This window comes from Anolis carolinensis, chromosome 2 (genome assembly GCF_035594765.1).
Source record: "Anolis carolinensis isolate JA03-04 chromosome 2, rAnoCar3.1.pri, whole genome shotgun sequence".
NCBI classification, from domain to species: domain Eukaryota; kingdom Metazoa; phylum Chordata; class Lepidosauria; order Squamata; family Dactyloidae; genus Anolis; species Anolis carolinensis.
The window spans coordinates 250,505,560-250,522,598 of NC_085842.1; the positions used below are offsets into that span (position 1 = coordinate 250,505,560).

Genomic DNA, 17,039 nt, shown 5'->3' on the forward strand with positions numbered 1-17,039 from the left:
AAAAATGTTAAAAATCATGCAGGACAAAAATGATGATGATGTTAACAGACACAAGCCTACGTTATCTCAAATAATATCAGTTAAGATGGTATTGAGAGATTTCAATGCAGCCTGAGGCCTCTCCCCTTACTGGCCTTGTGAGATCAATTTTGGACTTCACTGTATTTTGCTGCACAACCAACACAGCTACCCCTGAATATTTTTTCCTGAGCAGATACAAGCACATTCTGTATCCACAAAAAATACCTTTTTCTGCACAGAAAATGTTTCCTGAACAAAGAAAAAGTAGTTCATGTACAAAACATCACATACCTATCTATGCAAATTAATACTACCTGAAGAAATATGCCTCTCCACTACCTCTTTTCTTCGTTTCTCGGACAAGAAATGAATAATAACCAATATTCTTTCTATCTCTAGTTAAGAGTGTGAAAGGACTTCTATAATCCCAATTCGCACTTTTCAACTCCAAAGTCTTGAAATAGCTGCCTGAACTGAAGTGCCAAGTCTCTTCTCCAGTCTGACTACAATCGTCATTTATTTATTTATTTACAGTATTTATATTCCGCCCTTCTCACCCCAAAGGGGACTCAGGGTGGATCACATTACACATATAAGGCAAACATTCAATGCCTTTAACATAGAACAAGGACAAGACAAACATAGGCTCCAAGCTGGCCTCGAACTCATGACCTCTTGGTCAGAGTAATTTGTTACAGCTGGCTGCAGCTGTAACATGTCTTCAACCACAGCTCTCTCTCACAGCGTGAGGCTGCATTGAGAGGAACAAAGTTATGGTTTTACACTTCATGATAAAGGCAGTGATTTTATATTTGTCTTCAGCAGAAGAAATCTTGGAGTCCTGGCTTGGACACTGAATTCTACAGTTTGTTTGTGCTCACAGGATTTCTGCAAGAACTGAAGGAGATAAATCCATGTATTTCAGCCTGATCTTCACAACAGAAAAGTGAGATGCAAAAGAAAAAGGAAACAGGCTGTTAGGAGCAGATCACATCTCCTCTTGCCTGTATTTTAAGGAGGAAGGCTGGAATATACCCAAATTACTTCAGATTCTGCAAGGAAAGAAATGTACAAGAACATACCTAGAGTTGCACTGGTGTTTCCCCGGAATTCATTTTTGCAAAGCCTCAACAGGAAACTTGATTTCCCAACTGCAGCATCCCCAGCAAGAACTATCTTGTAAGCCTTCTCTGAGCTTGGATATCTGGAGCTGCTGTCCGTGGCATCTGACTAAACATCACAAATACACACACAACACTGAGAGCACTAAAAACAGTCATCTTCTCCATTAAAAGCCATGATCTCATTGTTAAACCCTAGCTGTACACTTCATAGATGCAAGGGTTAAACATGAAGCACTTGGACCGTGAATCATGACTTCATTTGTATATTACTAGAAGTTAAACTCTTCATGGGGATAGTCCAGGAGGATAAAGGATTATCTTGGGTTGTGGGAGACAACTCGGTGAAAACAGTAACTGGAAACTGCAATGGTAAAATGCAAATGCCTGGATAGGTATGATTAGAAAAGGAATATTTTTTGTATTATGACAAGTAGCCTTTGGCTCCCTAGATATTTTGGTTTACAATTCCCATATCACCACCCAACATGAGCAATGGTAAGGACTTCTGGGTAGTAGGCCAAAACATATGGAAGGCCAAAGGTTCCCCATGCCAATATAAAAACAATAAAGTTCTTTTTCTTATAATCCCAAACAATGTTTTTGCCCTTTTCATTACAAATGTACAAATATTGAAGTATCTTCCATATTAATCCTTAACATGTCTGCTTTTATCTCTGTTGTTTGCACTGCTATATCTTACAAATCTTACAGTACATGAACATTTCAAATACAGACCACAGTAACCCAACTAAATAAGGATGTCATGGAACTGAGAAAACTGAACAAGAATGTGTGGTGAACGCTGCTTTCTAAATGGGGGCAGGAGGGTTTGTTGGAAGGAGAAGTAACATCATAAATCTCTTAAGAGAAAACAGGATTCCCGCTTTCACTAATTGTAGGAATATTAGAATAGTTGGAACAAGTATTCTCTTTCATTAATACTGCATCATCCAATAAGATCAACATGGAAAACACATCCTACCACCATGCATAATTAATTAATGGAAATAGCTATTAAGATATGTGGTGGTCAGTTTCTGTCTTAAATGAAAGGGATTTATGTAGGATAGAGTCATTCACTGGCTATTTGACAAAATAACTATATGTAATGAGCACATAAAGACATGGTTATTGAATGACAGTTACCAGAACACAAACAAGCTATGACTACAGTTGCCTTCATGTCTTACTTCCTAAAAGCATTTCATTAGTCACTAAATGGAAGAGAAAGATGGAGTAAACAGAGCTTTATCCAGACCCACAAGGGCTCCGTCTACATTTTAAAATTTGAGCAGAAAAAAAAAATAGAAAGTAAGGACATAAGCAAGGTAAAAAAGATAAAGGTTTCCTCTGACGTTAAGTCTAGTCATGTCTGACTCTGGAGGTTGGTGCTCATCTCCATTTCTAAGCCAAAGAGCCGGCGTTGTCCGTAGACATCTCCAAGGTCATGTGGCCGGCATGACTGCATGGAGCGCCGTTACCTTCCCGCCTGAGCAATATCTATTGATCTACTCACATTGGCATGTTTTCAAACTGCTAGGTTGGCAGAAGCTGGAGAAACAGTGGGCGCTCACTCCGCTCCCGGGATTTGAACCTGGGATCTTTTGGTCTGCAAGTTCAGCAGCTCAGTGCTTTAACACACTTCGCCACCAAGGCATAAGCAAGGGGGAGCCTAAATTCATTTCGCAAGAATGAAGTGGGGGCTGAAAATTTTAATTAATAAGCATCATATTTTCCACCCTTATATTTTGATGCTTAGATAGCTTTGTGGAAAATACAAAAAATATGACATTAGTATCTTCCCTTCAGAATGTTTCATTGAGCTTAAGGCAACAATTCTATACATACTGAGAGCAAGTGAGACCAAACGGAATTTTGTTACATTGCAGTATAGTTTCAGCAGATGTTCTTAAGATATATGGTATGGTAAGAAGAAATCTATCATTTTACAAGGAGGAGATCAGAGATACTGCTGGGCACATCCAAATCCTTGGCTACACATAATATAATAGCTCTCTGGACCACAACATGGTTGTTAGCTGACTTATTCTAGATTGAATACCTGAGGAGAGATGGCAGGGATACATTTCCTTGTTGAAGCTCCAGAACTGTTTCGACTTACTGGATGGTCAGGATTCCAATCCAACACTGTACTGACTTCATCAGGACTATACACCTCTTCATCTCGGATATCTGGAACCTGTACAGAGGAGCAACCATTACTAATGTCCATGACAACCTCAAATCAGTCTTTTGCTGTAGTTTAAGAAGGAGGTGGGGATGAAGGCTACTCAACACACAAAACAGATATTATCAACAACAAGCAGCGCAGAAGAGCAGAAATATTTCTAAATAAGAAATATTTAGAACTGTGTGTACACATTAGATATTTGGTGTTGCAAACATACCAAAGCTGTGGTTGGATGATGCCCTCTATGATAAAACATCATCTGATCCCTACTCAGTTAAGAGTAGCTTTAAAGGTAAAAGGTTTTCCCTGACGTTAAGTCCAGTCATGTCTGACTCTGGGGGTTGGTGCTCATCTCCATTTCTAGGTCGAAGAGCCGGCGTTGTCCGTAGACACCTCCAAGGTCATGTGGCCAGCATGACTGCATTATATCCATTATATCCATTATATTCATTCTCCTTCAAAACAGACTTCTAAACACGAGAGCATGGATGCTTGGAAATCCTACCTTGTCCTCAAATTTACCAAACGTAAGTGTTATACATTATCAGCAATTAAAATCTGAGTTAGGATCACTGATAACTTATAAAAATGGGCAAATTTCTTTCTTGAGTAGCTTTCAGAATGGATTTCAGTTCCCAATCTTTTCCAAGTATTGTTAAAATGATGATAGTGTATACATAGCGGGACAGAAAGGTCGAGATCCTGTTCTCAGGTGCAGAGAAAAGCATAACCCCATTTCACCCATTGTATCTGTGAAAGAGGCCCCTGTGCACAGAGAAGGTAGTAGAGCTTCACTGCTAAGTTGCCCCTGAATCACAAGCTCCGCATATCCAAAATATTTAGGGCTTGCAACTGGATGTTGTGGTTGGAAAGGTTAAAGACATCAAGGATGGAGCCTGCAGATATGTGGAATTCCTTTCAGATAATGCAAAGGGAGCTTTAAGCTGAAGAGTTGCTAAAATAAACTATTTTCTTATTTGTGAAAAAACAATAGCTTCCAAAACTTTGTATTGTCGCTTGAATTTGTGGCTTGGGAATTGTCACAGATCAGAGATTGGAATCATTACACCCTCCAGATGTTGGCCTGCAAATCCCATCTTACTCCTAACACAGATAGTTATTTCTCTCTCACCAAAAGCCTTTAAAAACCATTATTTGAGGATGTGGAAGTATTCAATTGCAAAGATCATAAAATCTTCACTGGAAGTACTAGTACAATTTTTATTGCCTATAGGTTGAACACTTCCCCTACATTATCCATAGAAATGTGTTCACACATTGTACTATAACACAGAATTCTCTTACATATATTGATATCCCTCTCTTGGAACTTCTGTGCTGCTCACATCTATAACTATTTATTTCTCACATTAAACGTTCACTTGCATTCTACAAATAGCAAGAAGTACCTTTTGCCTCTGAACACTTTTTAAAAGAAATAGTCATGGAGCTTACATCTGTATCAGAAGCATCACCAGTTGAGCCTTCCTGAAGACACTGCGACCTTTGAGAAATTCTTGGATGCTTCAGTTCCACTTCTGAATCATATTCATTTGAGTCCCTCAAAGTAGACAAGCCACTGTCAAAGCAACTTTCAGGAAGGCTATCAACCTCACAGTTTCTCCTCTGCATAGGATCACAAAGTGCTAGAGAATCATAGTCTTCATCGGCATATGATGAATGAGATAACCTGATTGGAACAAAAGAGACAAACAACAAACTTTGGTCACCAATATTCCTAATCTACAGGTAACCAGAAAATGCTATTACCGGCACAAAAATATCATTTCTGTACAGAAATGCTGTTTTGTCAGAAAATGCTGGCTTTTCTACAAACACTTGTTTGCAATTTTATCATAGAATAAGTCCTGAACTGCAAAGACTCTTGTGGGTCTCGGTTTCTTGTCAACAGAGTGTTCTGACATTCAAAAATCATGGCTTTTGGCCATTTTTGAATATTTTCAAATACTCTTATCTTTCATTAGGACACACACATTTGCTGATCCTAATGAATCCTCATAAAGAGCCTATATGAATAACTCCTCAAATTGCTCAGAATTAATAATCACCTATTCAGAATTCAATAAAATTCAGAGCAATAAAATTGAAATATTAATAGGAGCATAATAAATAGTTCCATCCATCTACAAATCTGAAATATTATTCAAATTCTGAACCCAATATGGAACATTCAGTCTACATTTTAACTGACAGGTGAATTCAAGGAAAGATGCCGCAAAAGCCTAGCTTTTAGAAATGTTGTATTTCTGAAATTATGAATCTTTTTGCACTGTCAAACCTATGTTTGTACAAACTTCAGTGGGGCTGAAATGATAGATTCACATTCAAGAGCTTCCACACCCCACTAAAACAATATCAAAGTCTAGTTGTGCCTAAGAGTTAGCAAAAATAAAGTTTCTTATAACTGGAAGATTATTAACTCCACTAGAGAGCAGCATGGGAAAGGCAGCCAATCTACATATCTGGAGTTTTTGGGGGCATTTTAATCACTTAATGGAAGATTAGTGATGTGTGTTCATGCTTTTTACATGAAATGTTCCCATTTTTCTAGAAGCGCAAGTTAACAATTAGTGGCTGGTTTTCTGTAGATAGAGAAAAAACCAGTCCTAATTATGAATGTATCATATTCCTGGTATATATATATATTCTTGTACCAGAATTACTTTTTTAAATTCCCTGAATAATAACAGCTCTGTTATCCTAAATCATAATACTAAACAGCCCATATTGTATTAATATTTATGAACTATGTATTTTAAGACATGAATGGCAAAAGGGAAGATTGGGATCTATTGGTAGATTTTGGGGTGCAATAGGCTGGCAATGGTTTCTGGCTCTCAAATACTCAACAACAACAACAACAAAAGAAAGATCACTATAAAGATCAGAATCACAACCAAAATGTATCATTTAAGTTGTAAGCTTTTACGATTTGAAATCACAAGATAGTAATCTTTACCCGTCATAATGTGGGATTTGTGGAGAATGTCCGCCACTGCGTTTTGGACTGCTTCTGGAAAGTGTGCTCCCTGGTGAAGAATTTGTTAGACGCTGGAAAACACATAAAGGTTTGTTGTTGTTGTGTGTCTTCAAGTCATTTGTGACTTATGGCAACATCTATGATAGGTGAACCTATTACTGGGTTTTCGGAGGGGATTTGTTAAGAGGGGATTTGCCTTCCTGAGGCTCAGAGAGGGTGATTTGCCCAAGGTCACTTAGTGAGATTTTATGACTGAGTGGGAAATCAAACCCTAGTCTCCAGAGACACAGCCTAATGTTCTAATCACTACACCACACTGGCTTTCAAAGTCTTCCACTTTCTTTGAGTTGCACAGATCCAATGGAGATGAAACAATGCAAATGAGAACGCTGTAAGTTTTTTTGTTTTGTTTTTTGCTAGTATGCACTCTCAATTCCATTTTATGTTATCCCTATCGCAGAGTCTTCTTGGCAAGCTTTCTTCAGCAGAGGTTTGCCATTGCCATTACACACACACGGGGGTCAATGTCTAGATATATGAAGAGGAGGACAAAGGCCATTGCAGAAGCTCTGTTTTGTGTTATTATCTAGCTTTAAGTCGATTCTGACTTATGGAAACCAAGTCATAAGATTGTCTTCACAAGGTATAAATCAGAGGAAGTTGGTATTGCCTTTTTTAAGGCTGAGATAGTATGATTCACTGGAGGTCACTGGAGGGTTTCCATGACTGAGTATGGATTTGAATCTGACCTTCTAGAGTCGTACTCTAGCACTCAAACCACTAGACCACATAGGCTGTCATGCCTGTTACATAGTAGGTGTGTAATCCTCTGCATATTTAGTCAAACAAAAGACCCACCAGGTTCAAACTTTGTCATCGTTTTTACATGTTTACCTTATATAACTGAAAAATAATATTTTGTTTCAAACATCAATTTCCATTGAACCTTTTGGACCTTTCATCTGACTAAATATGCAGAGAATTACACTGTCGTCCTTCAGACTTAGACATGCTCACCTGGGAGTAAAACACTGTGAGGCTTACTTTCAAATGGCAATGCAGAGGCTCATATTGTCAAGTTACTTTGACATGAATTTTGAATAATTATACTATTTCGCTATGACATGCAATTTTCAAGACTTCATTGTTATAATCCAAAGCAAGTATCTATCTACTAAACATTTATTGAAACATGTTGGTCATGAAATTTTGGTGCTTACCAGTGATTTGTTGTACATGCTCCAACTATTCTCTAATGCGCTTCTTAAACCATCATTGCTGTCATGCAGTTTCCTATTAGCCGATCTTAAGAAACAAGCCAGAAAAATGCATTTATCAAAAAACAGCAAAAATATTATTTAGTCAATTTGCTGGCATTATAAAACTAGAAAAGAAAGATGAGACTTCAAAGGGGTTCCTTTGTGTTCATGAAAATACCTAGAAGAGTCAATGTAAATCTGAATAATGAAGAATAATACGAATGTAGTATTGCACTCCACTGTTACACATTTGGAAGCATCACTGACCTCAGAACAGAAAAAAATGTAAAAATACATCTACATACAGAACTTTATGAACCTATAAAGAAAAGTTGTTTGTTCATCAATTTCTTAGTCTCTATCTTCTTGTTCTGCCAATAAATGAGGATTCACTAAAAGGAACTGAAGGACTGAGGAACATCAAGAGACCATCAATACCACTCCTGCAAAACACTGGTCATGGCTAATGTGGCTCATAGATAGGCCTTTGGTGCATCTCGCTTGTAAGACTGTTCCTAAAAATCAAATGTTTGTCCTCAAAGTTCCTCTAGATTTCATTAGGGCAATTTCACCATGTTGTGGAGGAACATTTTAGCCAATTAACATCTAGCTTACTTCCTATTTTAAAAAAGGCTTCCCTTTGGATTTTCACTTTTAAAGATTTTTTAAAATTTATTATATTTTAATTTGTTTTTACCACACTGTACTATTTGTTTTTTAACTTCTGTATTGCACTTTTTAAACTATGACTAAAGTGTGGAATTGTTAGCTGCCTTGAGTCCTCACAGGGAGAAAGGAGGGATATAAATACAGTTAACAATAATAATAATAATAGTAATAATAGTAATAGTAATAATAATAATAATAATAATAATAATAATAATAATAATAATAATAATAATAATAATAATCGTTAATAAAGATGTTGAACAGAACCGGGCCCAGGACGGAACCCTGCGGCACTCCACTTGTCACTTCTTTCCATGATGAAGACGACGCATTGGTGAGCACCCTTTGGGTTCGTTCGCTTAGCCAATTACAGATCCACCTAACCGTAATTATGTGGGCTAGACAAAACTACGGTTAGGTGGATCTGTAAGCCTATTGTGTCAGAGTGATTTGTATATCCCTTTTCCAAAAATACTAAAAGACATAGATTAGTATTTTTAGTGCTTTTTAAAAAAAATGATTGGGGAGATCAAAGAAATATTGTCTCTAGCTCTGAAACTACCACTACTACTACTACTATTATTATTATTATTGTGACACAAGCCATTCTAAGTCATCAAGATTCACATGTCCGATCCTACTCATTCTGTTGTATCTATAGATAAATCAATCCTTAGCCTGAGCGAGCATCCTAGAGGCAGAGGCAAAAAAGGTTCAGATTTACTATAAGATTTATGAATTTTGGTAACATAGATTAGTGCCTTAACAATATGGTCATGGAGCTTCAAGCAAAGAAAGGGTTGACTGAAAGAGAAATGAAAAAAGCTTTCACAAGAGCAAAAGATTGTGGTTTTAGCTAAGGGAACCAAACACTAAATATTAAACTTCAGTAAAAACTGAATTATTTAACTTACTGTAAAATCATTATCTGCCTTTCCAAACTATCTCTGTCTTCTGTGTACTCTCTGATCATGTCTAGGTCTCTATAACACAAAATTAACATAATTATTTTTCTTTAAAGACAACAGCATGAGCACACATACACTATTCAATGATAGATTTTCAAGAGATTCCATTACTAACTATTCTTACCGTTCAGAACTCAAACTATGATCTGCAATGTCACTTTTCAAAGTATCTAATTCACTCTGAAGGAACGCTATATTTGTCTGTGCTTCCATAAGGTCTTTTTTAAGTTTCTGGTTTTCCTGAAAAGATCAAAGACAAAATCAAAATTAGCATTTTTAAAAAAGAAATGTTTACTCAAGACATTAAAAAAGTTACTAATGATGAAATTATGAGGACTCCTTAAAAACTATTGAGTAGTCATCTATTTGACTATCGCAGATACAAATGCTTTTCTTCCCTCCCACTCCCCATATTTTTAACCTTATTTCAGAATGACATACATTCCATGGTACAGAATTGCTTAAGGATATTTCCAGGGAGAAAATAAAATCAATTTCTCTCTGCCTTGGTCAGCTGTAGCCCTGCTTCTGTACCTTCAACTGAAACTTGATCTCTCAATTGCTAATAGGTCAACACTCAAAAGCCAACATCCTTCTTAGAGAAGGGAAAAAAATAGAGCATGGGGTTGATTCAAACCACGAAGAACCAGCTGTTCTGAGCTCTTGCAGGAAAAGAAAGGTGGCTGCACTCTATTTGAGACCATTCCTTCATTTCTCTCCCACCCCAGAGCTAAGCCCAGCTATTTCTATAGAGGTTGAATAGTTTCCCCACCCCTTCCCTTCCCCACTGGTAAGAGACAACAGCAAGTCCCACAGCTGCTTTCTCTTGACTCAGCAGTGGGAAGAGGCAGAACATCATTTCTTTTTACTCTGCAATCATAGAATCATAGACTTGGAAGAGACCTCATGGGCCATCCAGCCCAACCTCCTGCCAAGAAGCAGGAAAATCGCATTCAAAGCACCCCTGACTGATATACAGCCTCTGCTTAAAAGCCTCCAAAGAAGGAGCCTCCACCACTGTCCAGGAGAGAGAGTTCCACTGCCAAACAGCTCTCACAGTGAGGAAGTTCTTCCTAATGTTCAAGTGGAATCTCATTTCCTGTAATTTAAAGTCGTTGTTCCGAGTCCTAATCTCCAGGGCAGCAGAAAACCAGCTGCAATGCTAGTCATTCTACAAATAATGTTAATAGATTTAATAAACATATTATAATTCCACAAATTAAATAAATATGGCAGGTGGCAGAGATAATACAGACAATTGCTACCTCAAGTAGGTAAGTGTTAGGAAATTCATACCATGGTCAGATCATGTATCCTGGTCTTTAAGGCTGCCAAATCTTCTTTGTGGTTAATATTTCTAGATTGTTCTTCAAGCTGAAATGATAAAAAGATTGTGGTTGCTACTGTGAAGTGCGTTTGACTAACCCATCAGACTGCACAGAGACTGATAGAAAAAGAGCAAGGCTTACACCAGAGATGAGCAACTTTTGCAGATCTAGGACAAGACTGAGCCCTATGAGACTTTTGGGATTACTAAAAATGCTCAAAGAGACTTGGAAGCAGCTGCGGGAAGGGACATATGCCCAGCCCAAGATACACAAAGAAGATGTTTTCATTATATAGCCCATGAAGGCCACTTTCAAAATGAAAACTGAATAGCCACTAGTCCAGACAAAAATATGTTGGTCCCACCACTCTCCCAAGAATATCAGATGAGGACACATGAAAAAGCCTTCTCAGTGGCTGCTCTTAGGATATGGAACTCCTTCCCAAGGTAGGCTTAGTTGACACCCATTCTGCTCTTGTCTCTTTTTGCTGGAGAACCCAGAAAGGACATATTTTGACAGACATAGATTAATGAAATTATGAGTACCAGTCTCACGTATACAGGAGCCATATAATATTTTTTTAAACTCATAGCACAAGGCAATTTGGGTGGCAAATTGGGGAAAAGATGGGATATGAATGAATAAAATAAATAAGTAAAAAATACATGAACACCAGTTCACCTCCTTTCTAAAAACAATCTTTTAAGAAGATAACACTGAAGGCTCATCTTTAAATTCTCTTCATAGCCAACCCTCGTAATTGCCCCAACAATGGCAAAATCTTATCAAAAGATCAGGCTCCGATAAATTAGCCACAAAAGATCTCAGAATATGTTCATATTTACCATTTTTAGCTTTTTTATCGTCACTTGGAGGTCTCCAACTTCTGCTTCATACTGTCGCTTCAGATCATTCAAAGCCTCTTCTGCTTTCCGTTTTTCCTACAACATTTCAAATTTTTATTAAATTACAAATAGCAGAGGTCAACAATTTCTCTCCTGCAGCAAAGACAAACTTTTCTAATTTATTGTACAAGAAATATTACATATAATTGACCCTCCATATCCAAGGATTCTGCATCCACAGATTCAACTATCCATGGCCTAAAAATATTATCCCAAAATTTAAAAAACAAATCTTGATTTGATTTTGATTTGCATATAAGGGGCCACTGTATCCTTGAAGTTAGGCTCTAGGCAAATGCAATTTATGTGCTGCTGCTTTATGGAGATTACAATGGCCAACACACATTTTGGTGCCTCGATTGCTAGATCTGTTTCTGGGTGTATCTGACCTACTGATTCCCAAAATTGCAACAGTTTTCCCCTATCAGCTCTAGTTTTTGAGATTATGTAACATACACCAGTCACCATCTGCTTCCTGATAAAAATCCCTTGATAACCATATCTAAAGAACTAGAGCTGATACAATCTATCCAATGCAATTTTCTGAATCATCACCCCAAAGAGTCACAGAAATGGGCCCAAAAACCAAGGCATCAAGATTTTTTTTGTTGGGTTGTGTTATATTTATATCTCACCTTTCTCCCAAAATTGGGACTTAATAAAGGACTTAATTCAGCAATAGTTGGAGTCAAATGCAAAATAGTGGCACACGTTTCCACTTAAAGATGTAAGCCTCAATAAATGCAATCCAACTTTTTCGGTTGGTTCAAAAACCTGCACAACAACTGGGAAACCACCAAAAGATCATGGCGAGGGAAAGAATATGATTCAGAGCTGATTCAGGCTCACGGCTTGAGCCTCCCCACCCCTGCCTGAAATTGTTTCCATGTAAAAATATGACCACTGTAAAGATTGTCACGTTCAGTGTTGCACAATTGTTGCCACTAAGGAATAAACCCCAAAGTACTGGCTAGCACCTAAAGTACTTTTGAGTACCATGAGTCATTCTAATGTCAGTGACAACAAAGTGCATGACTACCATTAAAATTTACAGTTAGTACTATCCCACAAGGTAAATATCACAGCTGCTTTACATTTACATTTGGGGTGTCATACTTTTTGAAAATATGTGCCTATTGAGAATAGAGGAAGATAAGCATAATTTCAAACAATGATAAGAGAAACAAGTCATCATGGGCCACCCCTAATATTTAACTCTAGGTGGTTGATCACTTAACAGGTGCTGATCTTCCAAGACTCAGTCCTTCCAGTCCTTTGAATTGCAATATTCGGCATACATTTCTGGAGGCTGATGGGAATATAGGTTCATCACAGATTGAGAAAGACTGTCCTAGGCAATTGCCCATTGTTGTTTTAATACTGATGGGTTCACAGTGAGATCTGAAGTCCTCCAGAAAGTGAACATCCAATCACCAACTTGGCTGGCACTGCATTACCAAGAACAACTTAGACTTTTTTTAAAAAATCAGTGCATTTTATAGAAAGTAATAGTTTTTATTTTTTACGTGTATTTTTTATTTTTATATTAAGATTTTCTGCTTGTCAAACAAATGTACAAATTTCTTTATACTATTTTACAGATCCCCAAATGATTCATATTGCTTGAATCGTTAGATTTGTGCAGACATCCGATTTCCAGAATGTCCATATGGGATATTACATCTCCCAAAGATCTTTTTGCCATGTCATGTTATTCTCTTGCTGATAAATTATTTTAGCAGTGGGTATAGGCCTTTCCCTCCCCATCCCAGGCTTGCTTCCTTTGCTAACATTGTCAACCCGATCAGAGAAACAGAGGAAGCTCTGACCTTCATACCTTTCACATCAGTGGTAAATGGAAAGGGAAAAGAATGCATACAAATGCTGTACAGATGAAGCCTGAGGCAAGAAAGTCAGAATTCTGTCACTAATTGCATTAAAAGGTGAAACTGCTTCTGAAATATTTAGTGCCAAGAGCATTAATAAGTCACCTCCTTCTTGATTTTATGCTCTGCGGCTTGTATCCGCTGGTCCATTTCTTCTTCTAGTTCTCCAAGCTGCATTGCTGCTTTGTCTTGTGCTCTAAAAAGCAAATGTTCACATAAAGCAAGCTTCCAAAACAATTGGAAACCAATACACAGTTTATTTCACCTCTAACCAAAACATGTGGCTTGAGATGTTCCAAGCTCGATATGTAACATTAAACTGATATCCCAACCTCCTGAAAAATGCATTCCTATATGAATGGTGAATGAATTTCATATTTATATCACCAAATTAAAATCCTGTTTTTCAAAATTTGGATTAAAGTAGTAAAGTAGTAACTAAATAAAATACCATGGATACATCAGGCAAGGCTACTGTTTGTACATCACCAATAGTTCATAAGTACAGAGCATCTAACCACAAAATTCTGGAGAGAGGTGGCCTACCATTTGCCAGCACTGAAAATCGCAGTGTACAAAGTTTATTATATAATTTGCCAAGAATACATGCAGAGCTAGAACGATTGTACACAATGGTACTCCTTACAAGTATATCTTACAATATCTTGAAGCCTACTGGTAATCCCAATTAGTGTAGACAAATTGGATCAATGCAAATTACATTAACAATTTGCTCTGTATTCAACATAATTAGTGATCTTTGACACCACTTGGAATCATGGGAGTTGTAGTCTCACAAGGTCTTTAGCCTTCTCTGTCAAAGAGTACTGGTGGCTCACTGAATTACAAATCCCAGTATTCCACAGCATTGAACAATGACACTGAAAGCAGCATCAAAATCATTAATTCAACAGTGTAGATCCACCCTTAGTCTTCTTGGAATGTGTTAGCTGGCCTGTATGACACACATGTAGGAGTGATTAGGATTAAGTTCACTTCATTTATCACTCCATTCAAGAGGAAGTTCAGGATTCTATCAACTTGTTATCACAAATTGTGTAAAAATATACATATTTAGCAATAAATTACTTACCCCTAACCATTGAATGCTTCCTGATACTAGGAAAATATATGGTTTGATGCTGGGAATTCTGCCCAACAGCATTCAGCACTGTCATATTTTATTGCTGATCCTACAGATGTCTGTCAAAGGGGGACAGGTAATAATACCAGAGAAAACACCTCCAGTCATAGTCTTAGACTGGATCTAAACTGCCATATAATCCAGTATCTGATTCCAGATTATCTGATGTGAACTGGATTATATGGCAGTGTAGACTCATATCATCCAGTGCAGATTCAGCCTTACCTTGCTGTTTTTCAGTGTGTCCATAAAATCCAGACAGAAACTAGTTATACCAACTAAATTTTGTTCTTTCCTCACCTAAGAGTGTCAAACAGCCTTGACTTAAAAACATTGTTCAGAACCAGGAAACATGGATATGCACAATTGATACAGACCACTAAATATTCAAGCACATCCCTCGAGTCATATAGGCCTGAACGTTATTCCATTCTAAACACTCCAAACCACCTTTAATAAACAACCTGTACATGATAACTTTTTATTTATCTATCTGTTTGCTCTGCAGCATTGAACTGCAGGACAATTCTTATAAGAAATTAATTGTAATTGTACCATTAACAAGAAACTGGAAAACTGAGAAAAGTAAGGAAGAGAAAAAAATCAAATGGGACACAGAATGGTAATCTATTTGTAAGGATCATAAGGGTCATAAGCTTTTCTCTCATGATGGAGTGGTACAGTAAAAATACTGCCTTGGTTTCCCACTGCCAAAATTCCTTACAAAGCCTTAACAAATAAAAATAATAATGTAAAAAAATGTAGTACAGTTCCTCTTTTCCAATAACGAAGACATAACTAAGTTACATTCCACTTCTATCACAACAAGAAAGAACATTCCTAAATTTTGTGTTATTATTGCAATTCATTTTAATTACTTTCACAGTCATGGGTAATGTGTGGCCTTACATGTCAGCTTTGTACCATTGATCAATGTATTACGGTGGTCTGAGCTTTTTAATCAGTTAAGAAGTTATTTAAACTGTAAAGTGTTACTTTTTCAGTAGAAGCTATAATGGTAACGAACTAACCAAATCTCTGGACTTGGAAGTATTAACTAATTACTTCTAAAGTAATTTTCCAAAATGCACACTCATGATACAATTCAGGTTGTAACTAGATGCATTCATATTAACACATATAATAGCAGTGATTGTTTAACTAAAATGTACAAAACAATTGACTCTACCTTTTCACAGCTATGGCTAAGTTTTCCATCTCTGTGCTCTGAAGCTTGATCTCTCGAATAAAGTTCTTAATAACATGCTCATACGGTTGAATTAATCTTGGTTCCACGATATTGATGTTCTGATACAGAACACTGACCTGTTCTTGTCTGGAAGGTGGAAAAAAAGATACTTAATTAAACAAACTGAAGATTTATTTGCACAATCAGTTCAGATCATATGCAGAAACCATGGTGTAAAATGTAGCCAGCAAAAGGATTTTCATACAGTACTAAGATATGTTTTAAATGTAAAGGGGAAATGATTTGGGAAAGTCAGCAATGAAAATAAATAAAAGTGCATAATGATGACTGCAGACTTTTATCACCTTTGCAAACTTTCTAGAAAATGAGGTTTACAAGTCCCTTTTAATTTATTAATGGCAAATGAGTGTGCATCTACACTGTAGAATTAAAGCAGTTTGACATCACTTCAGCTACTGAGGCTCAATGTCATGGACTCATGGGAGTTTTACAGGATATTTAAGCTCCTCTGCCCAAAGAGTGCTGGTGCCTCACTAAACCACAACTCCCGGGATTCCATAGCATTGAGCCATGGCAATTAAAGTGATGTCAAATTACATTAATGCTACAATGTAGATGCTCTCAAAAGCATGGCTGTCATTCTGGGCTTGAACTCAAGACAACCAACATGTTGGCACCATGGATAATACAAAGAAAATGGTTGACTGAAGTGAAGGCAAAGATCTTGCCCTGCTTGCTGGCTTGACATTTGAATCTGATTTCAGCAATGGCAAAGGGACAGTACCCAAGATAAGCAGGTAATGAGGGGTATAGGATAGGTCAAACTACAATGAGGGGTATAGGATAGGTCAAACTACAAAGACCAAATGCGGCTGCCTATGCCCAATAATAGTTGGCTGGAATGATATGGCATGAAGCAGAGCTTGTTTGCAGGCTTCTACACAATCAGAACTCTTGATCACACAAAGCTTACAATTGCACAGAACCTACATGTTCATATATAGATTCTATCACTGATAATGTGTCAATAAATGGACATGCTTAGGGAAAGGCCAGTGATATGTGCACACCTAAACACACATGCATATATGAGATAGAACACCAGGCTTAGAAAAAAGGACAGTTTTTCTAAGCATGGTGTTCTATCTCATATATGCATGTACGTGCAGTTGTGATAGGTTTTTTTTTATTTCATTGCTTTATTTTTATCCCACCTTTCTCCCAACATAGGAACTCAAGACAGCTAACAGTAAACATGACACAATACAATACAAATGAAAAAATGTATGTAAATATGAATAAAGACATTTAAAAACAATTAAGTATTTCCATA

At 37.1% G+C, this 17,039-nt stretch overlaps 1 protein-coding gene across 1 annotated transcript in view; it reads right to left on the minus strand.

The window, feature by feature from the left end:
- Nucleotides 1-17,039, minus strand: part of rasef (RAS and EF-hand domain containing) — a 48,253-nt gene that overhangs the window by 11,717 nt on the left and 19,497 nt on the right. Inside the window, exons 2-12 of the mRNA XM_003216524.3 lie at nucleotides 15,686-15,832; nucleotides 13,458-13,548; nucleotides 11,407-11,502; nucleotides 10,530-10,607; nucleotides 9,358-9,473; nucleotides 9,180-9,248; nucleotides 7,558-7,642; nucleotides 6,317-6,408; nucleotides 4,792-5,026; nucleotides 3,208-3,345; nucleotides 1,104-1,251 (exon numbers count right to left, since the gene is read on the minus strand). Coding sequence (XP_003216572.1) covers nucleotides 1,104-1,251; nucleotides 3,208-3,345; nucleotides 4,792-5,026; nucleotides 6,317-6,408; nucleotides 7,558-7,642; nucleotides 9,180-9,248; nucleotides 9,358-9,473; nucleotides 10,530-10,607; nucleotides 11,407-11,502; nucleotides 13,458-13,548; nucleotides 15,686-15,832 — 1,295 coding nt within the window. The remainder of the gene's footprint in view (nucleotides 1-1,103; nucleotides 1,252-3,207; nucleotides 3,346-4,791; nucleotides 5,027-6,316; nucleotides 6,409-7,557; nucleotides 7,643-9,179; nucleotides 9,249-9,357; nucleotides 9,474-10,529; nucleotides 10,608-11,406; nucleotides 11,503-13,457; nucleotides 13,549-15,685; nucleotides 15,833-17,039) is intronic.